General features: G+C 43.3%; 1 protein-coding gene and 1 long non-coding RNA gene across 2 annotated transcripts in view; one reads left to right on the top strand and one right to left on the bottom strand.

Annotated features, from left to right (window-relative positions):
* The window catches only part of LOC102008396 (apolipoprotein L6-like), a 35467-nt gene extending 15754 nt beyond the window's left edge, over positions 1-19713 (bottom strand). Inside the window, 6 exon segments of the mRNA XM_013511275.1 lie at positions 10128-10453; positions 10455-10793; positions 10796-10956; positions 13651-13714; positions 18890-19042; positions 19533-19713. Of these exon segments, the coding sequence (XP_013366729.1) occupies positions 10128-10453; positions 10455-10793; positions 10796-10956; positions 13651-13714; positions 18890-18989 (990 nt within the window). The 5' untranslated portion in view covers positions 18990-19042; positions 19533-19713.
* On the top strand, positions 8678-9315 carry LOC106147897. The gene is made up of 2 exons (XR_001232937.1): positions 8678-8758; positions 9183-9315. It is a non-coding gene; the product is annotated as an uncharacterized LOC106147897 (long non-coding RNA).
* Positions 19714-24213: the final 4500 nt, after the last annotated feature.

The raw sequence follows: 24213 nt of genomic DNA, 5'->3' as shown, positions 1-24213 counted from the left end.
ACTTTGAAGATATCAATATGTAATACAACCACCATTGTTAATTCTCTACCACTTTGTTTGTAACTCTGTATTTTCTGTATTGTGCTTGTGATATGATGTAAAATGTTGTATGTCTGTTAATGTTTCCCTCCTTTTATCTTTAAAATAAAAAAAAGAAAAAAAAAGATAATCAGAAGGGGCAAAGAAGGTCACTGAATATCACTCGAGGGAGCAATTCAAAAGGAAGAGATAACAATTATAAACAGGTATGCGCAGAAAAATAGCATACTCAACTTTGTAAAATAAACACTATTGGACATAAAATATCACATAAACATCAATACACAGAAGACCTCAATACCCCATAAATAGATCAACTAGACAATATATCAACAAGGAAATATCAGATTAAACTAAACATTTAAACAAATAGACTTAATAGGTATCTACAGAGTGTTCCACCCTACAGCAACAGAAGACATATCCTCAGCAGCACATGAAAATTTTTCGAAAATAAACCACTTACTAACCTATAAAACATGATTTAGTAAATGCAAAAGAATTAAAGCTATTCCATGAGGTTATCAGATCATAGTGCACTGAGGGGCTGGGGATTTAGCTCAACGGCACAGTGCCTGCCTGGCAAGTGCAAGGTCATGAGCTCAATTCCTGGTACTGGAAGAAAAAAACAAAAACAAAAACAAAAACAAACAAACAAACATAATGCAGTGAAACTAAACATCAATTGCAATAAAAATCACAGAAATTATGCAAATAAATCAAAATTAAAACACACACTCTGAAATAATGGGTCAAAGAAGAAATCAAGGAAAAAACCGGACAGTTCCTATAATCAAACAGTAATGTCAGTACAATATAAAAGAACCTATGGGGAAAAATAAAAGCAAGCCTAAAAGGGAAGTTTAAGCTATGAACATTTACATCAGAAAAACAAACAGAGCGTAAATAAATAACATGATGATGTACCTCAAGGTCCTAGAAAAACAAGAACACTCCAAATCCAAAGCTAAGCACAAGGAAGGAAATTATAAAGTAGAAATTAATAAAATTGAGACTAGAAAAATGGTGGAGTGGTAAGCAGCAACAAATCAACCTCTCCAAGATTCATAACACTGGAAAATAACAACTTAGGGAAGAAAAGAAGGAGGAAGATAGATCCCTGAGGCTCAGGAAGAATCTGATGGGAAAATTAGAGCCTACAGAGACACTGAAGAGACAGAACATGATGCAGAAAAAGGAAGGGGCAATCTGCACTTTTTCCCTGGCTTCCGGCTTGTGGCTCAAGAAAGGAAGATCAAACTTACAGAGACATAGTGAAAGTGAATGACTGCAGAAGACTTCAGGGAGAAATGCACCAGCGGAATGGACCAGTGGATGCTGTATGCTACATAGCTGGTAAACAACTTCAGTCCAAGTGTCTGCCATATGCCCTGGAGAGAGTGCTTGGTCAGACACCACTGTAGGGAGGGGATAACTGACTCAGAGCAGCCTCGGGTTGGCTTCATCTCAGGGATCCAGGGTTAAACTCCCACAGTGACTGGGTAAGGGACAACCACAAGAGATGTCCATGGATAGGGAGCTGTGGTCAGGCCAGCAAGGGACACCCAGAGTGTTATAAGATAAACAACTCAGGCCACACCCCAATGACCAGAGGCCAGGTTCATCCTGAATTCCCGTGGATTTGAAAATCCCAGAACTGCCACTCTGTCCTAATCCTACTGCCAGCTTGCTGGTGATTATCGAGCCTGGATCTGGGCTCTGACTAAATACTTTTGTCTACCAGTGAGGGCAGAGTCATGCCTTCAATTGGACACTGCCACAAAACTAGACCCAGAAGATAACCACAAGCTTGAAATTATGGAGAAATTTCTTTTTCCTTTGTAAATTCTGTTCAGTTGGTTTTTTGCTTGTTTTTGGTTTTTGTGAATGTGAACATTGCTTTCAGTTTTTTTGTCTTGTTTTGGTCTTGTCTTGGTTATTTTCTTCTTTCCTTCCTTCCTGTCTTCTTTACCAGTTTCCTGGGGCTTGGGTAACTGTCCTTTGTCTTTCAGTTTCCCCTCTAATCTCTAGTTCTTCTTTTATTTCTCCATTTTTTTTCCCTGTGCTCCTTTTAAAATTTTCTCCCCTTAATTACTTTTCTCTTATTTTTACTCTCTGTATGATTTCTTTTGTTTTCTTCACTCTTTTTCTTTTATCTTCTATTTCTTGCCAGATTTTTGTGCTACCTTTACCTAACTCTATAGACATCCTTCTACTCCCCAGTAAGATCCTTTGTACCACTTTTCTCTCCTCCTTCTTGTATCATAGTTTAAGGTTTCAAAGTTTCCTTTTGCATCTCTCTCCCCCTGTCATAATTATATTATTACATATAATATATATGTTGAAATAAGAGACACATTATAGGAAAAAAGAGAAAGAAAAATAAAACATATTATAATTCAGCATGTACAATGTATCTAAAAGTGTACCTTGACTTAATACAATTTTCTCACATGTTTTATGTGTTCTTTGGCCTATTAATCTGATATTTGATCTATGTATGATAGGTAAATTTATAAGGTCTTACCTGATAAATAAATCTGGTGCTGGAAAAATAAAATAGGGTGGAGGGAAGGATAAAAAGAAAGGAATTGAAGTGTATTATGTACATTATGTAATTATATATGAATTCCCTACAGTGAATGCAAACACTGTGTACTACAAACATGTACCAATAAAAGTTTTAAAAAATGGGACTAAGAAAAATACAGAGAATGAATCAAAGAACTTGTTCTTTGAAAGAATGAACAAAATAAACAAACTCTTAGAGAATTTTACCAAAAGAGGAAGAAAATACCTGAATCAATGCAGTTAAATATAAAAAGGCAAAATCACAAAAGACACCACTAAATCCAGAAGATTATTAGTATCTACTTTGAAAACCCATACTACAATAAATTAGAGAATCAAGAAGGAATGGATTCCTAGATAAACATAAATTATCAAAACTGAACAAAGAATATATCTTGTATAATCTTGTATAATCTTGAAAAATCTTGTATAATCCAATAATAGGAAATGAAATTGAAGCAGAAATAAAAACTCTACCCACTAGGAAAAGCCCAGGACCTGGTGGATTCTCCACTGAATTCTGTAAGAACTTCAGGGAAGAGCAAATGTTAATAGCCTTCAAACTCTTTAATGAAATTGAAAGGGAAGGAGTACTACCGAAGTCATTCCTGGATGCTAGCATTGCCCTGATTCCAAAATTAGACAAGGATCCAGCTAAAAAAAAGCTACAGGTCTAGCTGTCTAATAATAATATGCACAAAAGTCCTCAACAAGATACTGGCAAACAGAATACAATGAATCACCAAAAAGTTCATACATCATGATCAAGTAAGTTTTATCCCAGATACTACAAAGATGATTCAACACACACAAATAAATAAATGCAGTACATCACATAAACAGAAGCAAGGATAAATGTGTAGAAGGACCTTCATCTCAATCTGATAAAAGCCATTTATGACAAATGTACCAAGAGCAACATATTAGATGGAAAAAAACTGAGTTTTCCCTCTAAAATCAGGAATAAGACAAAGATTTCCATTATCACCACTGTTATTCAATATAGTTCTAGAATTAGCCAGAGGAAGGGGGCAAGAGAAAGAAATAAAATGGACATGTATAGGAAAGGAAGAAGTAAAATTGTCATGATTTGCAGATGACATATTTTATGTAGAAGACCCCAAAATTCCACCAAAACACTCCTAGAATTAATTAATAACCAAATTCAGTAATGAACCAGGTTGCAAAATAAACACAAAACTCAATACCATTCTTGCACACCAGTAACAAACTCACTGGGAGAGACATTAGAAAAATCGTTCCAATAACATCAAGAAAAATTAAATACTTAGGAATTAACCTAAACAAGGAAGTTAAGGACCTCTACAATGAAAGCTATAATACTCTGAAAAAGGACATTGAAGAGCGTATCAGAAAATGAAATGGTATCCTCTGTTCCTGGATAGGCAGAACTAATATTTTCAAAATGGCCATACTTCTAATGATGATATACAGATTTAATGCAATCTCAATCAAAATACCAACAACATTGCTCACAGAACTTGAGAAAACAATTCTAAAATTTATACAGGTGTCTTCTCTCATTGCTGGGACAAAATACCTGATGCCCAAAATTAAGGAAGAAAAGGTTTATTTCGCTTACAGTTTGTGGAGGTTTCAGTCCATACTTGGCAGGTTACAAGGCATTGTGGCACATGGCAGAGGGCTACAGCTCATGGCCGCAGAACACAGCAAAAGCAGCAAGCACTAAAGGGAGGGATGGCCAGAAGCAGCCTCTTTCTCTCCCTTACAAATGCAAACTATCCACCCCAGGGCGGGTGTAGCTCTCACACCCATAATCAATCAAACTCTAAAAGCCTGCCCCATGACCGCATGAAGCTTTGCGGGGACACACAGACACAAACCATAACAACGGGATGAGAAGAGACCTAGAATAACAGAAACAATCTTGCACAAGAACAAAACGAGAGGCATCACAATGCCAAGTTTCAAGTTATCTTACAAAGTTACAGTGATTTTTTAAAAGCATGGTACAAGGGGCTGGGGGTTTAGCTCAGTGGCATAAGCGCCTGCCTGGCAAGCGCAAGGTCGTTAGTTCGATCCCCGGTACCGGAACAAATAAAAAAATAAAAGCATGGTACAGGACAGAAACAAATGTGGATCAACGAAACAGAATAGTGGATTCAGAAACAACCCCAGGCACAGTCAGCTATCTGATCTTGGCCAAAAACATATGCTAGAGAAAAGACAGCCTCTTTACCAAATAGTGCCGGAAAAATTGACTCTCCATACGCAGAAGGTGGAATCTAGACCCATATATCTCACCATGTACTAAACTAAAATCAAAATGGATCAAAGATCTCAATGTGAAACACTTAATCTCTTTAAAATAAAGTAGGTGCTGGGCGAGGTGGTGCATGCCTGTAATCCCAGCACTCAGGAGGTTGAGGCAGGATGATCATTATGAGTTCAAGACCAGCCTGAGCTACAAAGTGAGCTCAGGGCCAGCTTAAACTGCATAGTGAGACCCTGCCTCAAAAAGACAAAAAAAAAAAACAAAAAAAGAAAAAAAAACATAAAATAAGGTAGGTAAAACTCTCAAAAACATAGACATAGGCAAGGATTTTCTGAAAGAAACCCAAATTACAAGAAGTAGCACCAAAAATCAACAAATACAATTGTAACAAATTTAAAAGCTTCTTCACAGCAAAGAGAACAACCAACAGACCTAAGAGACAACTTACAGAACAGGAAAATTTTTAGCCAGCTTCTCTTCAGAGGACTAATATCTAGAACATATAAAGAATGAAAAAATAACCCCTCCAAAATAAAGGACCCAATCAAAACTAAGCAGTTGAAAAGGACACTTCGCAAAAAAAGAACTGGCCAATAAATATATGAAAAACTGTTTGGCATCTTCAGGTATTAGAGAAATGCAAATTAAAACAACACTGAGATTCCATCTTATTCCCAAAAGAATGGCCCTTATCAAGAAATCAAATAATAACAAATGTTGGTGGGGCTTCAGCCCGAAGGAATCCTGCTACAAGGGGCTGGGGATTTAGCTCAGCAACACAGCACCTGCCTGGCAAGTGCAAGGTCATGAGTTCGATTCCCAGTACTGGAAAAAAAAAAAAGGAATCCTGCTACATTTTGGATGGGAATGTATAAGAACTGTGGAAGTACTGGGCAGGCTGCGAATGAGGGAACTCACTATAGTGTGCTCCTTGTGGCATGTCTGTCCTTAAATGTCCAGATCTTGAGGAAACCTGCCAGAACTGCTACATCCAGGATCCCACGGCTTAGGTTGAGATCAAGTTGAGGCCATCCTATTGAAAGCCTCATTTTCATGAGCAGTCCTTGCACAGGGCTTTGGGTGCTGCTCTGCACTTGTGTCCAGAATCTTGTAATTAACAAGCCACGCCTACTTCCCCAGCCAACTTTGCCTCGCCCTAATCTCCTATCTCATGAGAAATGGGTGATTCAAAAAGAAAAGAATGCTTTGAGTTTTGGCCACAAAGTTCCATAGAACTTTGCTACTATTTTTGCTTGTCTTGACTAATTCTTTGTTCAGGACAGAAAGAACCTAGAAACCACCTCCAGAAGGAGACTCCAGTACCCCAAAACCTGGTGAAAGTTTCACTGCAACTTTGATCAGATGTACCATGTCCCCTGGTCGTGCTCCAGGAGGATGAGCGGCTGAGCAGGAGGCACTTTGCCCTGGTTCCCAGACTAAACCAGCATTATCTGGGAAGTCTGCAGAAAACAAAACACGTCCTCTGAATTTCCACACGCACAGCCGAGGCCCTGCTGTCAGGGCACAGGCTGCAGGCTGGAGACAGCAGGGAGCTGCTGCCCGCCATGCGTTGGTTGCATTGTAACTCTCCTCCAGGGGGCACCACGCGAGAGGCCTTGGTGCCTCTGTGACCATGTCCTGTCATGCGGAGAAAGAGGGCTGAATGGTTGTTTCTGTGAATCAAGGGAGCAGGCTGTGCCTCTGAGTCACTGTGACCACACAGTACACCCAAGGTTCCTGTCAGAATCTTCAGGATGGTTCTTAAATCTCAGAATGAAAAGTGGCCCTGAGGATACTTAGGCAGCCAGCTACCTCCTGGCAAGGACAAGAACACTTTTTTTTTTATTGGACAGAGTCTGAGCTGTCCAGGAAGGATTTGGACTTACCATCCGCCTGCCTCAGCCTCCCTCAGTGCTGGGATTAGAGGCGTGTACTACTATGCCCGGCTCACTTTGGACTTTTTATTAACTGTCTCCCAAAGAGCTGGGAGTGTAGCAAGGGACTGAGTCTTGCCTAGCATTTGAGGCCCTGAGTTCCATCCCAGCAATGCAAAAACCAAAACACCTGTAACCATCTCTCCTTCGTTGCTAGCTCCCTGCTGCCGATTATGAGCAGGTTGCCGAGCGCTGGCTTTCCTAAGGCACTATGCCCGCAGTGTTTCCTCTCCTGCTTTAGGAGCATGTAGTCCTCCCAGAAACAACAAAGGACAGGAGGAGCCCTGTGCCTGGTCCTCCAGGTTGGTCACCCTGCCTCACAACGGTGCCACTTCCTTCTGCCCAGGGCCATGCTGTTTGTACCACACTGTGCCGAAGTGTCACTGGCATGTCTATGGCTTGTCTTTTGCTGCTGTGGGAAAAAAGAAATAGCTGTTCTGTTTATCCTGTCTCTCAGCTTCAACTATAAAGTAAATGAGACTCCTCTGACCCTCACTGGGATTTGAAAATACGGTACTCCTAAACTGGGTGAGGTGGAGCATGCCTGTAATCCCAGCACCCGGGAGACTGAGGCGGGGGACTGCTGTGAGTTCGAGATTAGTCTGGGTTACATAGTGAGACCCTGCCTCAAAAAATCCCACACATCTTTTTCTCGCTTTCCTTCATGGGCTCTCTTCTCCCAGTTTTGTTTTTTCTCTCCCTTTCTCTCTCTCTCTCTCTCTCTTTCTCTCTCTCTCACACACATACACACACACACACACACACACACACACACACACACACATGCACGCACACCAGGCCTCTTTCCCACACCTTTCTCTTTAGTTTCTACTGGGACACGTTTGCAGCACGAACTGTTTACCCCATCTTAGGGAATAATCACATGTACTTAACACATCTGCATTCCTTTTATTCCCCTCCCCCTTACTCCATCTCTTGACTCCCTTCCCATTTGCAAAAGGTCTATCTCCCTGAGGGGCTGGGGATTTAGCTCAGCGGCGCAGCGCCTGCCTGGCAAGCGCAAGATCGTGAGTTCGATTCCCAGTACCAGAAAAAAGACAAACAAACAAACAAAAAGGTCTATCTCCCTGTTTCCTACACTCTCATTTTGCTCTTTACTTACATTCTGGGTTTCTCATACACAGAAGTCGTGCAATATTGAAGCCTGTGTTTCTGATTTATTTCACTTAATGCTATGGTTTTCAGGAGCATCATCCATTTCCCTACAAATGGCTCAGGTTTACCCTTCTTTATGGCAGAGTAGTACTCCACTGTGTGTACATCCTGTATTTCAGGGTTTTTTGTTTATTTGTTTGTTTGTTTGTTTTGTCTTTTTGAGACAGGGTCTCGCGATGCAGTTCAGGCTGGCCTTGAGCTCACTTTATAGCCTAGGCTGGTCTTGAACTCACAAAGACCCTCCTGGCTCAGCCTCCTAAGTGCTTAGATTATAGACATGTGCCACCATGCCCAGCTACATCCTGTATTTCTTGCCCTTTCCCGTGTGAGGTTTTCTACCTTTTGTCCTCCACTACCTTCTCTGTTTTTCACACTTTTGTTCCACTTGGCTCCCTCAGAATGTGTTGTCTGTGGGCAATGCACATCAGCTCTGAGCTGGGCACCCTTGGTTAAACAAGAGAGTGTTTCATACAGTGACTCAGCCCTGGGAGCGGGGAAAGTGTTCTAGCACATCGGCAGCTGTTTGTTCTCTGGAACACTAATTAAAATAAGGACTGTGTCTTGTGTCTTGCGGGGCTTAGTGAGGACTGCTGTGTATGGGTCGGTACTGACCACACATGGACCTCACCCCCACGAGAAGCTGGGTGATGCAGCTCGTGGAAACCTGGGTGCTTAAGCAGAAGAGTGTGTCCCCAGGCACCAGTTACACAGACTACAGGAAAAGGCCCCTGCCTCTTCTCCCAGGGGATCCTGCTTTCTTGTTTCGGGATTCAAGCTGAGCGTGAGTCTCCTTGGCTCCCTTCCATGGTGACCTCTTAAGCCTTACTTCTCTCAAGAATTTCTGGAGGAGAAAAAATGAACACAATACAGTTATTATGTCGGTTCACTTTAGAACAAGAAAAATCCCCCCTCAAGGGAAAACCCCAAAGCTTAAGACCTGATACTGTGGGCAGGTAAAGGCCTGCCGTGATGTCAGGCTGCTGGGATTGGCTGCCCTGAGTGGAGCATGACTTAGCTTGGAGAACTTGGTGCTGAGTCTGAACACTTGGGATGCCCCAAAATTCATAAGTAGAAACCTGGTCCTTCATGGGATGGTTTTAGGATGTGGGGTTTTGGGAGGTGACTCAGGCATGAGGGTGGATCCCTGGGAGTGGGGTTACTGTCCCTATGCAAGGAACCCCGGGGCTTGTCTTCCCCTCCTCCAGGCGAGGATGCCACAAGATCGTTCCCTCTGTGAAGAAGACAGGAAACCCTCCCCACACGGAACCTGCAAGCTGCTGGACCCCTGACTGTGGACTTCCGGCCTCCAGAACTTATGCAATTAAAGTGTGTTGTTCACAAATGACTGTGCATAAGGTAACTCGTTAGAGCTGCCCGAACAGACCAGGACACTTAGCTAGGCACATACCCTCCCTGTTCTAGACCTCTTGTGCAGCGATAAAGCAAACTAAAATATAAACAAAAAAGCTCTAAGTGGCAGCCACAACAGAAGTTCATTTTCTTACACTTCTAGAGACCAGAAACCCAGGCCAAGGTGTCAGGCCGTTGGTTTTTGGGCTGTGCTTTTTTCTTCTGGATATCTGGATGGCTGCTTCCCACTCATCCTCACATGGCTTCTCCTCTGTGCAGTACACGGAGTGCAGGGGGGACCTCGAGTGTCTTCCTCCCCATAGGTGGACACCAGTCCTCTCAGAGGAGGGCTCCACCATTCTGACCCAGACAGACCCTGAGTACCTTCCAAAGACCCCACCTCCGAGCACAGTCACCTTGGGACTTAGGGCTTTGACTCCTGAGCAGGAGAGGGACCATGGTTCAGGTCAGAACACTGGCTAAGGCCAGGGGACCTCTTTTCCAAAGGAAGAAAGTGCTTCTTCCAAGCAAGTGGGCCTTTAGGAACCATGAGATAAAACAGAAGGTGCCACCAGGCCCAACCAGGACAGGAGCACTTGTTCTCGAGGTGTCCTAACACTAGTGGTATATCCAAAGCCACAGCATGCCTCCTCCTGAAGCACATTCATGCAAATTCTATCACACACACACACACACACACACACACACACATACAATTTCCTCATTCCTTCCTGTCCACCTTGGCTCCCACAGGTCCCAGTGAAATCATCCCCACTCCACAGCCAGAATCCCATCTCTACCTTCTTCTGCAGCGCCTCATACTGCTGCTTCAGTTGGAAAATCTCCTCTTCCAGCTTCAAAGCCTGGCTCCTCAGCTCCTCTGCAAGCTCTGTGCCTTCTTTGTGCTTCAGTTCCTTCAACTTCTCATGGAGACTGAACACATCCCAGCCGAGGGACAGGAGCGTCAAAGCGCCACTCTTCAGTAGAGCCTTTCGCAACATGGCCAGGGCTGTGTCCTTAAAGGTCTTGTGCACATGTCTGCCAACTGGACCTGACACTCGGCCAGTGGTTCGAAGATGTTTGGCTGCAGGAACCAGGTGTGGGTGGGCTTTAGGCACGAATATGATTCCTGATAACCTCAAAAGCGCTCCCAGACTTGTACAAAACCTCGCCAGAAGCTCTGACATAAGACCCCGTCTGTCCTCCAGTGTTCTCTTGGAGTGTCTTGTCACTAGGGGGCACTAGGTGGCTGGACTGAGTGCGGGTGTTTTCAGTGTGAGAGTTTTCCAACGAGTCTGTCACAATATTAATGACGGCAGCTGTTAACCCTATGCCTTGGCCAGCACTTGTAAGGATCAGGCTTCCTCCTGCTGTTACAGGAACCAGGGCTAAACCCAACAGGCTCAAGACTCCAGAGACGACAGTGATGGAGTTAGCCACCACGCTGGTCTTGGTGAATTTTTGGGGGTTGTATCGGTGTCATCTGCAAGGGCACGGAGCTTTGCAATGACCACTTCTTGCTTCTGTTTCCATGTGGGAAACTCTTCCAGAAATTTTATTTCTTCAGCAGACAGCTCTCCCTCATCTTGTAGTCCCAAGCCTGCACCCAGGGGCATGTCATCCTCCTCCCTGTAGGAATGAGAGAAATAAGGATTTGGTTTCAGCCTCTCAGGTGGAAAAGCCCAACTCTTCCACTGGCCCATATGGCTTCTGGCTGTTTTGTTAACACCAACTTCGAACCCCACCTGAACTCCGCTACAATGTCCCATGAAAATCCCTAGAATGTCACTAAGAAGTTCAACCTTCTCAGGAAGCTTCTGGTTCCTCAAATAGAGAAAGGTGTAATGACAGTGGCATGTGAACAGGACCATGTGAGGAACCTCAATTCTGTCCAAAGACAAGGGTCAGACAGATTCGTCCCAAGGGATGATTTGTCCCAGAGGAACAAGAGCACCACTGAGGAGGAGAACAGTGAGGAAATGATAAGATCATGCACAAGAGAAAGAGCCTAGCTGGGGAAAGGAACATGGGACCCATGGGGAGAGACAACTGGGAAACACAGAAGGAAGATGAGCCAGGTGTTGAGCAGGGGCTGGTGTTCCTACAAGTAGAGGTGAGTCAGGGGAGGATGGGGCCAGATTGTATAAAACCTTCCACTGGATGACCTGGGCTTTGGCTCCCTGGGCTGTGCCTTCCTTTCTCTGAAGAGTTGCACATTGCAAGTCGAGATGAAATCTGACTCACGTTCTGGATTTTCCTGGGCACTTGGCCACCTTCCTGTGGCACAACAGATGGGGTTGTTCCTTCATAGTAGGAGCTTGGAACTCAGGGCCCCTCCCTGCTTTCCCCTAGCATTTCTCAGGATGGCGTGTGAAGGGGTCTCTGCCAACCCAGTGAGGCTTGGCCTTCACAGCATAGCAGTGTCGGGAAGACCAAAGCTGCTTCTTTAGGGCACATTCTACTGCCAAGTGACACTTGTTTCCTATAGGGCGAGTGGCAGACACTGGTGACACACAGATGTCCCAGCCTATAGCAGGAAAGCAGAGTTTGAAGGGGCCTGGAGGGGATCTGAGTCACCATCTTTACCTGTCAGTGGAGGGACCCAAAGGTGAAAGGTGAAACACCCGGAAGGACACGATGGAGCTTTGACAGAGGAACAGCCTCACAGTGTCCAGTGTATTCTGCTGCTCCTCTCCTGTGCTGCTGATATCAGGGTCCTCAGTGAAGGACAGTCATGTCTTTAGTCCTTTACAAAAACTGGCATAGTTCTGCTTATAATCGATGAACATTCTCGCATAGAAATCATGTCTAGATTGCTCATGACACCTAAAACAATGTAAATGCCACATAAATAGTTGGGTCTAGCTGGGTGTGGTGACACATGCCTGTAATCCTAGCACTTGGGAGGCTGAGGCAGGAGGATCTTTGCAAGTTTGAGGCCAGGCTGGGCTACAAAGTGAGTTCAAGACCAGCCTGAACTGCATAATGAGACCCTGTCTCAAAAAAACAAACAAAAAAAATAGTTGGGCCAAAGTATATAGCGCATGATCTGCACTGAGTTGTGTCACAAATGTAGAACAGGAGGTACTGACTGCTGAGCATATATAGATATATAAATATATTTATCTTTTAATAAATCTGTTTTTCTCGCCATATACATACCAATACACAATTCCTCATTGAAAAAGGTTAAAAATCAACTACCATGAAAATCCTTTAGTTCAATAAATTAATAAATACAAGCCCAATTATCAGTTCAAGAGCAGATGTAAATCAGTCCACAGAGCAGAAGGTCCCTGGGGCTGCAGGAGACAGGGGCAGTGTGAAGGCAAGGAAGTTGGCTTTGTGAGGAGCCCTGAATGGTACAGAGGTCACAGTCTGGCCCAGCCTGATCCCTCTGTAGCCTCCAGGTAAGTAAGAACAGAGAGAAAGAGCAAGGAGCAGTGTCGCTTCAAGCACCAAATATGCCCCTGTGCATTTGCTCTAAAACTCTATTTTGAGATGGTTCCTAGCTAAGAGAAACTTGGCTTTATGGGTTTCTTAATTAAATCAAATAGTTGCTGAGCATGGTGGCCCACGCCTGTAATCGCAGAACTTGGGAAGCTGAAGCAGGAGGACGGTTGTGAGTTCAAGATCAGCCTGGGCTACAAAGTGAGCTCAAGGCCAGCCTGAACTGCATAATGAGACCCTGTCTCAAAAAGACAAAAAAAAAGAAAAAAAAAGAAAAAAAAAATCAAACCAAATATCTCAAGTGGGGACACCTGTGCCCTGGGAACCCCTGTATTAGGCAGCCATGTCTCCTTGCTTAAGATAAGACCATAATGTAGTTCTGAAACATAATGCACGGGTAGTTCACTAATTCATCATGTTAGCAATCTCTTGCTGCTGGTTGCTGCTAGTGGGCCATCTGCTGGTTAATGGACTCTTGGCCTTAAATTTGTTCATTTGTAGATGCTAAAGAGCTTCTTTGGTGGTATGTGAGCTGAAAGGGATTCCTCCTTTCTTTGGTTTTGGTGTGAGGGGTTGGGCGTGATTGGGCTGTTTATATCCTAGGAGTCCTATATACACAATGCCATGGAAATGACTAAAACTTGACTTGCTCTTTAAAATATTTATTAAGCCTCGTGGAGTATCCCCTCCTCCAGAGAACCTATGTTCATGTGCATAACAATTATAAAAAAACAATGAGAAGACAAGACCTGTTCACAGTGAATGCTATTGGAGCCCATTTATTCCTAATTCGTGAGAATGTCTGCAGCCCTTTTGTTAAGGACAAATTTCTGGCTTTCCCTTTCCCAACCAACCCTGGCCTTGCACTCTTACCAAACTTGGCTGTCTGGCTGCCTCTCAAGCTTCACGTCCACGTCTCCAGGAACCACATGGTTTTCTAGTTGAAAACATGGAAAACAGTTACTGTACATGTCATAAAATCTTATGAAGTCCAAATGCAGAGATTTGAGATAATGTAGAAGTCACAGTGAAACACATAATGCACTAAGTATTTGCAAACTGTTGTTTTAAAATTTCATGTTGAGGTATAGCTCATATATAGTAAATGAAGGTTTCACCTCAATAAATTTTAACACCCATATTGCAGGGTAACAGAATATGCGACCCCTAAATATGCCACTTTGGTATGAGGGTTATTTTGAGCTGAGAGCAAATGAGAAGTAGATATAAGAGTCTCAACTTCAGGATCCCCAAGGGAGGCTGAGACCAAGGATATATATTGTCATATTGCATTACTAATGGGTGGGTAGTACACACAGTGTGGAAACGCTGGGTGAAGGCTGATTCATGTTCCAGGTGGGACAGAACTGATTCACAGAAGATATCAGACTACTCACAACAGTGCTCAATTTCAAACTTTTTGAAATGGAAATTTCAAATTTCCATTTAATATTTTTGGGACAAAGTTCACCATAGGAAACTGAAATCACAAAAGCAAAAGTGGAAATATGGGGGAAGAGCTCTATACACAAAAATCACTGCGCAGATGGGGATTTACCTCCACCCTGCTAGTAACACTTACCCTACCCCGGGCAAGCAGGACTCCCGACTTCTGTAATCTTTGATTAATTTGCTTATTCTCAAACTCCATATAAATGCAGTCATTGGCTTGGCCTTTTTACCTCCAGATAATGTCTTCAAAATTCACTTGTGTTGTTGTGGGTATTAGTGGCTTTAAAATTATTGATGTGTAACATTTAATAAATACATTTCAAATGGGTTATATTCGAGATTCCTCTATCAGCGAGTTTGGGTTGTGTCAAGACATTGGCTATTGTGAATAAATTGACTTTAATGATTAAATGTTCTTTTCACATAACATTGTACACCAGTAGATTGTACAAATTATATTATTTCTGATTTTGTGATTTGTAATGTTAAGTAAAAGTCATAGAAGGCCATGGTTTTGGGCTAAGCTCCTACACTTGGCTCCAACACACCAGATTAAAAGCCAAGATGGAGTCACTCATACTAAAGTTTCCAATTAAATTTAAACTGTCTCCTGATTTTGGAGGAAGGAGGGAGGGAGGGAGAAAGAGAAAGAGGGAAGGAGAAAGCAGAGAACAGCCAGTTCCCACACAGACAAATTTTATTCAGCTTAATAGTAAAGATCCTGTTGCCTTAATCCTTACCCAGAAGGTCACCAGAAGTAACCATATGTTAACTGGTTATTTTCCTGTCATCCTGCCTTCCAAGGAGAGTGACTGGGAAGTGACCCATTGCTCTCTCTGCTCTGTTTCTGCTTTCTTCAGCCCTTCCCTATCTGTATAGCCAAACTCCTGCTCTCAGCTCATTGGAATACTTGTTCCATTTAATGGAAGGAAGCATCACCCAATTCCAGAACAAAAAATAAAAGCATAATTTCTTTAAATTTATCAGGACTTTTGAAAAAAATTCTGTTTGGTCCTCTTATGTATTCTTGGTATAGAGCTCATAAACCCATCTTAAGTGATAGAATCACTAAAGGTGAAAAGATTTTCTTGTTATTCATAATAAATTCTTTCCACAACCACCCAAAGAAAGTGACTTGTATAAAGGCTGTAAGGATAGTAAGGGGAGAGGGCTTATTGGATTAATCAACCCTGATTGGAGCATAGGAATTTTAACTCCACCCCTCACTTCCAAGGACTGAGATCGGCTGAAGAGTGCCTTAATCACTAGTGGCTGAGGACTATGTCAATCATACCTATGTAATGAACCCTCCATGAAAATCTAACAAGACCAGGCCAGGAGAGTGTCAGAGTCACTGAAACATGGCTGTACCTAGATAGCACCACTGCCAGAGAGAGCATGGAAGCTCTAATGAACCAAAATAAGGTGTTTCCTAGGGTTGTGAGAGCCATTCTTGCAATTATGGAACCTCAGGAGAAGGCTGTGGAACCATCCATTCATAGTTATGTTGTCACAAGTCCAGGGATTGTGGCCTAGTGACTGGCGTCTACAGTGGGAGAGTCTTGCGGACCTAGCTATCCCCAGACAGTGTCAGAACTGAGTCAAGTTACAGGGCAGCCACTGGTTCCCAATGAGAAGTGGAGAATTACTGGGTGTGGGCAATAAAACCAAACACCCCAGGGATGTTGGAAAGACCTGGTAGACCTGAACTCGAGTGGAGTGGTTGGAGAGTGAAGATGCAAGGATTTTCTTTACTTTTTGAGAGCTGCAGAGCACTATCTGAACATCCATAGGGGGCCTGAAATCCATCCCAGGGTCTACTTGCCTAGCATTGAGACCTGCAGTCAGTGATGGAGGAGGCACTGGGTCTACCTAGAGAAAAGACGCTTTGATTGACCGACTGATTGATTGATCAGTTATACAAAGATCTCATCCCTTGCAGAGTATGAGTCCACAGTGCTGTGTCCACTTTCAGGAGAGGGGTGTTTTCTGACATGTCCCTTGGCATTGCCAGGGCTTGAATGTGGTTTGTCTCCTCTAAAACTCATGCTGGAGTATAGTCTCCATTGCGAGGTATTGAGAAGGTGAACACTGAAACGATGTGTCCCTGAGAGCTGAGGCCATTGGGAGGTGGTTAGGGTTTGATAATATCATTGGGATGGGGCTCCATGATTGAGTCTTGACTGCTTTATGAGAGAGATGAGGAGATCTAGACAGATGTGCTCCCTGCCTCTCGCCGTGTGGTGGTTTGTGTCATCTTGGGACTGTGCTGGTAATAAAGGCATCTTGGGATAGTCCCTTCTTGGAACTCAAGAACTATGACTCCAGATAAGCTCTCTTTTCTTTAAAACTTCCCCAGTGTGTGGCACTGTGCTGATAGGCACAGGAATTGAACTAACACAGGCTCCAGGCGGGCCAGCAGTGGCCCTGTCCTACTTTAAAACTGATCATTCTGGCTGAAAAATAGTCTGGATATTCAAGAAACATTTCCATTCCTTACTGTGAAGATGGTGCACCATGCCACTGCTGCCTGAAATTGTGGTGAGTGTTTAAATTTTTAAAATCTTATTACTGTAAAAGAAACATGGCTGGGAAAGATGGCAGAAGTGTGTGTGAAGCATTGGGAAGTATTTTGACTATTTTTCAGGATATTAATATCAATGTGTCTTTTACTGTAATAATTTTCTGTTATTTAGGTATTCCCCATACGTTTTGATCACCAGTTGCTGATATGGCAACTTCTGTTGAATACTGACATTACCATATATCCTCATCTGTTTGAGTCACTACACCTGGCACAGTATAACTTATGGCTCTTCTCCAAAGTGAAAATGAAATGATGAAAAGTAAATTTCAGAATCAAATCAGTACACTGAAGTGTTGAGAAGCTCAACTGAAGACACTCACAGAAGACTTCCAGACCTGCTTCAGAAAGTGACCAGAATTACAGGATAAGTGCATTGGAAGAGAAGGAGACTGTTTTGAGAAGATTCATGGCATTGTGTCTTTTACTTAATAATTTTTAAAAATTGAAGTAATCACCATGTGTACTGACCACACCTTCTATTTCTGTGATCAAGTGTGGGTAAGGCTTTCTCCCCACTGACGAACAGCTGTCTAAGAGACATCAACTGAGTTTCCTGTAACAACTCAGTTCTGACACAGTCTACTTGGAGATAGCATCCGACCCCGCAGGCTCAGAGTGGAGTCCCTTAGGACTGTAACATCGTGGATGCCAATAGCAAATCTAGACCTCTGGGATGTCTGATGAACAGCCCATAAATTGGGATCCGTATCACCCCCTTATCAGTTAATTCACCACAACGGGACACAGAGGAAGAGGAACACTCAGCTTAGGTATACTCGTTTGCTATGAGGGAAATGAGGAAGGAAACAGGTGCACAGGCAAATGGAGGGGTACACAGGGCACAAGGCACCCTTGCGTTCCACCCAGCAGGAACGTCCTTGTGCTAAGCGAGCTCCCTGGAAGCTCTCCAAATCCCAGAACTCAGGGATCTTTACAGAGGCTGCATATCAACTTGATTAGTTAATCATTAACCTTCGGTCCCTCTCCACTTCCCAGAGAACGAGGCCATCAGGTGGAGGTGACAGTTCCAACCTTCTAATTATTCTTTGGTCTTTCTGGTGACCACCCCATCCAGGAGCCCACCACAGAGCTGCCTCCTAGGAATAAAAGATGCTCCCACCTCCCAGTAAATTCCAAGAGTCGAAGAACTCTGTGTCACATGTTCCTGTCATGCTGAGAATTACACATATCCTAGGAATTCTGTTTTGGAAACTGGGCTCAAGGATCAACTATTAGAACAAAACAATCTCCTAGGATCCCTGTTTGCAAGGGTGTCAGAAGCTCTGTCCTAGAAATTGGGAACAGAGATCAGTATGTATCATTCTTATTGTTTCAAAATTGCAAGTGATCAAGCAAGAAGACAAGTTAGGGATATGGGAGTCATTGGAGCAAGCCAGGTGGCAGCTTGGACCAGGTGACCGGAGTGACAAGGAAGTACAGGAACCCACAGATTTCCCTAGTGGATGTGGGGTGTGAGTAGGAGATTCAGGATGACTTCAAGTTCTGGGACCCAGTGGTCACAGCGAAGATCCCTATACTGGGGTGGGAGGGGCCAGGGTCTAAGGCAGGTTATGTGTGACCCCGGCTGTGGTAGAGCTCTGTGTAAGGTAGGTTAAGTGATATAGAGTAGGCACTGGGTAGATGAGTTCCATTCTTCTGGGGATTAAACTTGGGAGCTGTCACTGTAGGAAGCAGTTACAGCCATGGGCTGATTGAGAGCCTTTGGGAAAGACTAACAATAGCAGCATAACTCACTCCAAGTCATGAGTCTGCAACACCCCACAGGCAGAGCTCAGCAAGAGAAGAAAGCAACAACAGATGGAGGAGGCAGACTCACATCTTGGAATCGCAGGAAATGCTCAAATATGAGGGACACATCTTCAGGTGTCCAGTTGTTTTTTTGTGTGTGACTGATATGTGAGATAGCACCTGGGCCATGTGCGTGCCAGGCTACTGGTCTACCACTCACCTACACCCCCAACTCAATCTCATATTTTGCTTTTTACCTCTGGGACAATTTACCTTCCACCTTTTCTCCTACCAATGCAAAAGCATCACTACATTCTGCTTTACCTGGCTGGGAACTGGATGCACAGGAGCTACGACCGTCTTGGCTGACCGGAGCTGTCTCTGTTGTGGCACCATTCAGAGGGGCATCTCTGCTGCTGTCCATGTTCAGACCGGCCAGGTGCCAGCGTGGGAAGGGAAACAGCCCTTCTTGTTAGCCTAGACAGAGCACGGTGAAGTGGATTCAAAGCCTCTCTCTATTGCTTGCCAGTTCTGCAATGTCTAGAAACTTAACCCGCTGCTGAAAGTTCTTTGTTTCTAGGAAATAACCAGGAAAACTGGTACAGTCTCTGTATCTTCACAGTTTCTGAGAGGACAGAACAAGTTTTCTGGAAAGGAAAGCAGTCTGACTGGTTTGGAAGCAAAGGAACTTCTCCTGAGAGAGGCATGGGAAAGGGCAATGTTCCTGCCAGGCTTCCTGCAGAAGGAGCAGGACAGAGCCCCTTCCCAAGCTCAGAGTGCCCAAGTGCCTGGAATAGGAACCCTCTATTTCCCTGGAGACAGTTCTTTTTCCTGAGCCAGGCACCTGCGCCAACCCTTGGGTGCTTCAACCTACTGGGGCCCAGCAGCAGCCCTCCCTCCCCTACCTGCTGTCTCTCCTTCTCCTGGTCCTGAGGGAGAGAAGACCGACTCTCGCCTCTGTCCTCACCTCTGGGAGGCTGTGGTGTCTGGACAGTGGCTGTGAGTGGCAGACTCCTCAGCGACTGCGGCTGGAGCATCTGGGCAGTCTGGGCTTCTGTCCAGGGGGAAAACCAGGGGGCCCTGGTAACAGCAACTGAAAGGGACTCTGAAGCTTGGTTCTGGCTGACGGCTGCAGGCGCAGGAAAGCATGTGTCTTCCAGGAAGTCAGGCTTGCTGAGGAATGACCAGGCTTTTTACTTTCAGTTTTTCTTCTCTCCAGTAGATGCACAGGGAGGTGGGAGAGCAGAAGCAAAGCTGGAAGTCTGCTGGGCCCAGTGGTGCACACCTGCAAGACTTCAACCAATGTTCTCTGTGGTCAGAGGGCTTTATCCAGAACTCATCTGCCAAGGATGCTGTTATAGTTTGTGTCTGGGTGTCCCCCCAAAGCCTCATGCATTCATGGGGCGGGCGTTTAGAGTTTATGATTGATTCATGGTCCAATGTTGGAATTATGGTTGTGAGTGCTACACCTGCCCTGGGGTGGGTACTTTGAATACAATGTAAGGGAGGGAAAGAGGCTGCTTGCCACTGCTCCCCTCTTTTGCTCTTGCTTCTTTTGCTATCTTCTACCGTTATGAACGGTTGTCCTCTGCCATGTGCCACCCTACCTTGGAGCCAGCCGAGTATGGACTGAAACCTCCACAGCTAAATAAATCTTTCCTTCCTTAGTCTTGGGTATCAAGTGTTTTGTCTCAGCAATGAGAGAAAAGTGACAAAGACAAATGCTAACCCTTTTATTGCCATTAGGCAGCCACTACCTTTTCCTCCCTACAAACCAGCAAAGTCATTTGCAAGATGTCTTCGTTATTTTTTGTTGTTGTTGAGGTAAAATATCCGACATCCCAAATTAAGGGAGCAAAGGTTTATTTAGCTCACAGCTTGTGGAGGTTTCAGTGTATAATCAGCTGGCTCTAAGGCAGAGTAGCATGACACAGGGGCAACTGTTTAAGGTGGCAGGAGACAGCAAAGGCAGCAAGAGCAGAAAAGGGGGAGAACAAGCCTGTTTTTTTTTTTTTTTAATATTGTAAGCAAGCTACCCCCCACGGGGGGGGGTGTAGTATTTATACAATTCATGCCCTCCTCTTGTACAGGATGAGGATGTTTATAAAGTAAGGACCCTGGATCCCTGCTGAGTTGCTTAATTAAACTTTTAAACTTCCCAAATTGATATTAAACCAGTTTTTAGATATAAAGACATGCTTATTTTTAATATTTTATAATTTGAACATTTTAATACAGGTTTAATAATCTTTAAGAACCAATATTAAGTCTATCAACATTATATTATATTAGAACCATAACATTTTGTCCCTGGACCCCCAAAGACTCATGCACATCTCCTTATCTAAAAGGCATCTAGTCTGTCTGCAAGAGCTGCCAGAGCCTTGACAGTTTTAGTCTTGCTGAAAAGTCTAAGTCCCAAATCTCCTCTGAGATGTGAAGCAACTCTTACCTGCAAGCCCCAGTGCAAATGAAAGCAAAGTTAAATACTTTTAACATTTAAAAGTGGCACAAGACACACATTTTTATTTTAAAAGTTATAAACAGGGGGATATAAAAAATTGGGAGCAGAGCAAGTCTAAAATCCAGCAGGGTAAACATTAAGTCTTGTAGTTTTATATCTAGCATTTGAAGCAATCTGTGGCAAGTTGTGATCTCCCAAGAGCTTGCATGACTCTACCCCTGTGGTACGTTAGGGGGTTATAGCTCCCACAGTTTCTCTCTGAGGACCACTTTGTCCCTCCTTGGAGCTTTTTTCATATGATCTACTTTTTTGGCTTTTTTAAACTTTTGGGGTCTTTACTGCACCTTTGGTTTTTTATTTATTGCTTTATACACTGCCCTCTCATGGGCACACTGCCTGGCCTCCCAGACCTGCTGAAATTGAAGTGAAAGCCTTTTTTAACCCCATAATGCTTGCATTTTGCATGAACCTAAAGCCACCACCATGTGGATGATGCCAAGGTCTGCTGCCCCCTGGAGCAGTATCCAGGCTTTTTTCTCTCTTGGCTGTAGGGATCAAGTGCCTGGATCGCTAGGCACTCTGAATCCAATTTTCAGGAACAAATTTTCTATCCTGCCACCATTCTGGAACCTCGTGCAGCTGCTGTCATGCTGGGACATGGTGCTCTGCAGCTTTCTTCTCAGGGCAAAGTCTTTTACTTTAGCAATTTTGAGGCTGCAAAGGGTGGAGACTTGCTGCTTTTTGTGATGCCCTTAGGCCATCTTTTTTATTTCATTTTTGTTTCTTCTTAGCAATCGAGATCTCCTCAGCTCTATCTTTGCAGTCCATAGCTTTACTGGAGCTTTTTAACTGGCCAAACTCATGTTTTAAATCATCTTGCTGGACTTTATGTTCTTGATTTTTAACAGAAATCTGGCTAAAAACCTCCAACAGTAGCCATGCCACACCCTCAACATTTGACTGCCTTGAATTTTTTTCTGCCAGATTAATCAGTCCACCAACCTCAATCTCAGTCTCAGACAAAGTCTTTGGACATGAGCAAAATGCAGACAAGCTTTCTGCCAAGCCATAATACACATCATCAGCAGTCCAACAACCAGTGCAGTCCTTTTTCCCAGCAGAAACCTCCTGGATTTGGTGTTTACCTAGGATTTCTATCAGCCTCTGGTCCTCTGAGCTCCGACTAGAATCTCCCATTCAGAACAGCCTAAGGTGTTTTAGCTCTACTCTTTTAGGTGACATCTCTGAATCTTTCAAACACACAAAGTTTCCAATGGCTCTTGAACCACATGGTCAGGTACTGTCCTAGCAACAACCCCACTCCTGATACCAAGTTCTGTCTTGGTTATTTTTTTATTGCTGTTGAGACAAAATACTCAACACCCCAAATTAAGGGAGGAAAAGTTTATTTAGCTCACTGTTTGTGGAGGTTTTAGTCTATGATCAGCTGGCTCCAAGGCAAGGTGGTATGGCACAGGGCAACAGTTTAAGGTGGCAGGAGACAGCAAAAGTAGTAAGAGCAAAAAGGAGGTGACCAAGTCTCTTTTTTCCCTTATATTGTAAGCAGGCTATTTCCCCCAAGGGGGCATGTGTAACCCTCACACAATCTCCATACCCTCCTCTTGTACAGGATGAAGATATTTATCAAGTAAGGACCCTGGATCCCTGCTGAGTTGCTTAATTAAACTTCTCAGGGGCTGGGGATTTAGCTCAGCGGCAAAAGCGCCTGCCTGGCAAGCGCAAGGTCGTGAGTTCGGTTCCCGGTACCAGAGAAAAACCAAAAAACAAAAACAATAAACTTCTCAACTTCTCAAGTTGACACAATGTATTGACCATTACACAAGGGATGATGAGGTCATTTTCATAACTGCTGGAAATGTCATTAGGGGCCCCTTTAGTTTGCTGATTGTTAGTGTTGTGTTATCTATATTTTTAGGCTGATGACTAAAATCTAAATTTGGCAACAAACTCTTAATAAGGTTGTGCAGCAAGTCCAAGTTGCAACTGGACATGAATCATTGGAAACTACTGGATTTTGTTGTAAATCATTGAGGACTAAAGAAACATTATCTGAGTTATCTAGAATACATTCACAACATTTTGTTTTAACAATAGCATAGGTGATCATTAGCTTGAGTAGGAGTTGGAGAAGTCTGAAAGATAGAAACCTTATAAACATGTTAAAAAACAAAAAGGGGTCAAATTATATTAACCACTCTCTGCCCAGAGGTATTTACTCAAATACAATAGGTAGAAATTAAAAGTATATAGACTTCTTCATGTTTTGTTAATAAGAAATCTAACTTTTAGTTTATAATAATAGTTAAGAAAAATTAAATATCCTTATTTTATGTAAACAATGGACCATTCAAACTCATTACTGGAATTGGCGTCTACTTTGTAGATTTAAAGTTCTTTGTGACAACTGGCTCTAGATAACAAACATATAAACCTGAACAAAGTGTTAGTTTTCACTGTAAAAGCACTAATGTCTATTAGGTAGATAATATTGTCATTTTTATCTTATAAGCAGACCTTTGTAAAAAAAAAAAAAAAAAGCCAAATTTTTACCCAAGGGATACTTTAACATACACCAAAGTAATATAATGACAATGCACTAGTGCGGGTTGAAGGACACCTTTTGGAAAAGGTAGTGGGGCTGAGAGTTTAGATTTTTTATGGCTGTAGGTTAAAAAGTTACAGGTGTAGCTAGATACTGTTAACAACTGATGTATTGTTTGAAGATTCTTTGTATCTAGTTTAGCTCTGTTTATATTTCTACTAATTACTTTACTTTGGGAGTATGTTACCAGGCTTTGGGGAGCTGGAATCTCCTTTCAGAGTTTGGGCCAAGTAAAAGTAGGAAAAAAGGGAGAAAACCAAAATATACCCTACAGTGTAGTTTGGGCTACCATGAAGAGACACAATAACCCACACTACAGTAGCAAATGCTTAATGACGATGGTCCCTCTTTTATATTTTCCATGCCAGTGTCATGTCTTGGTAATCCTATCAAAATTCTGCTCAAGTTCTCATGAGAAGCCCACATGGAGGGCTATGGGAATGGTTCTGTGCACATGTCTGGAGATTTCATCATACCTGCTTTCCCACCTATTATTAGACAAACCTCATCTTCTTGTCTCAGTTATACTTTCTTGCTGGGTGTGTAAGACTAAGTCAAAGT

Source organism: Chinchilla lanigera, unplaced genomic scaffold (assembly GCF_000276665.1).
Source record: "Chinchilla lanigera isolate Chin_1 unplaced genomic scaffold, ChiLan1.0 scaffold00012, whole genome shotgun sequence".
Classification (NCBI taxonomy): Eukaryota; Metazoa; Chordata; class Mammalia; order Rodentia; family Chinchillidae; genus Chinchilla; species Chinchilla lanigera.
Note: the sequence above shows the minus strand (reverse complement) of the source record. Positions and strands in the feature narration are given on the sequence as shown.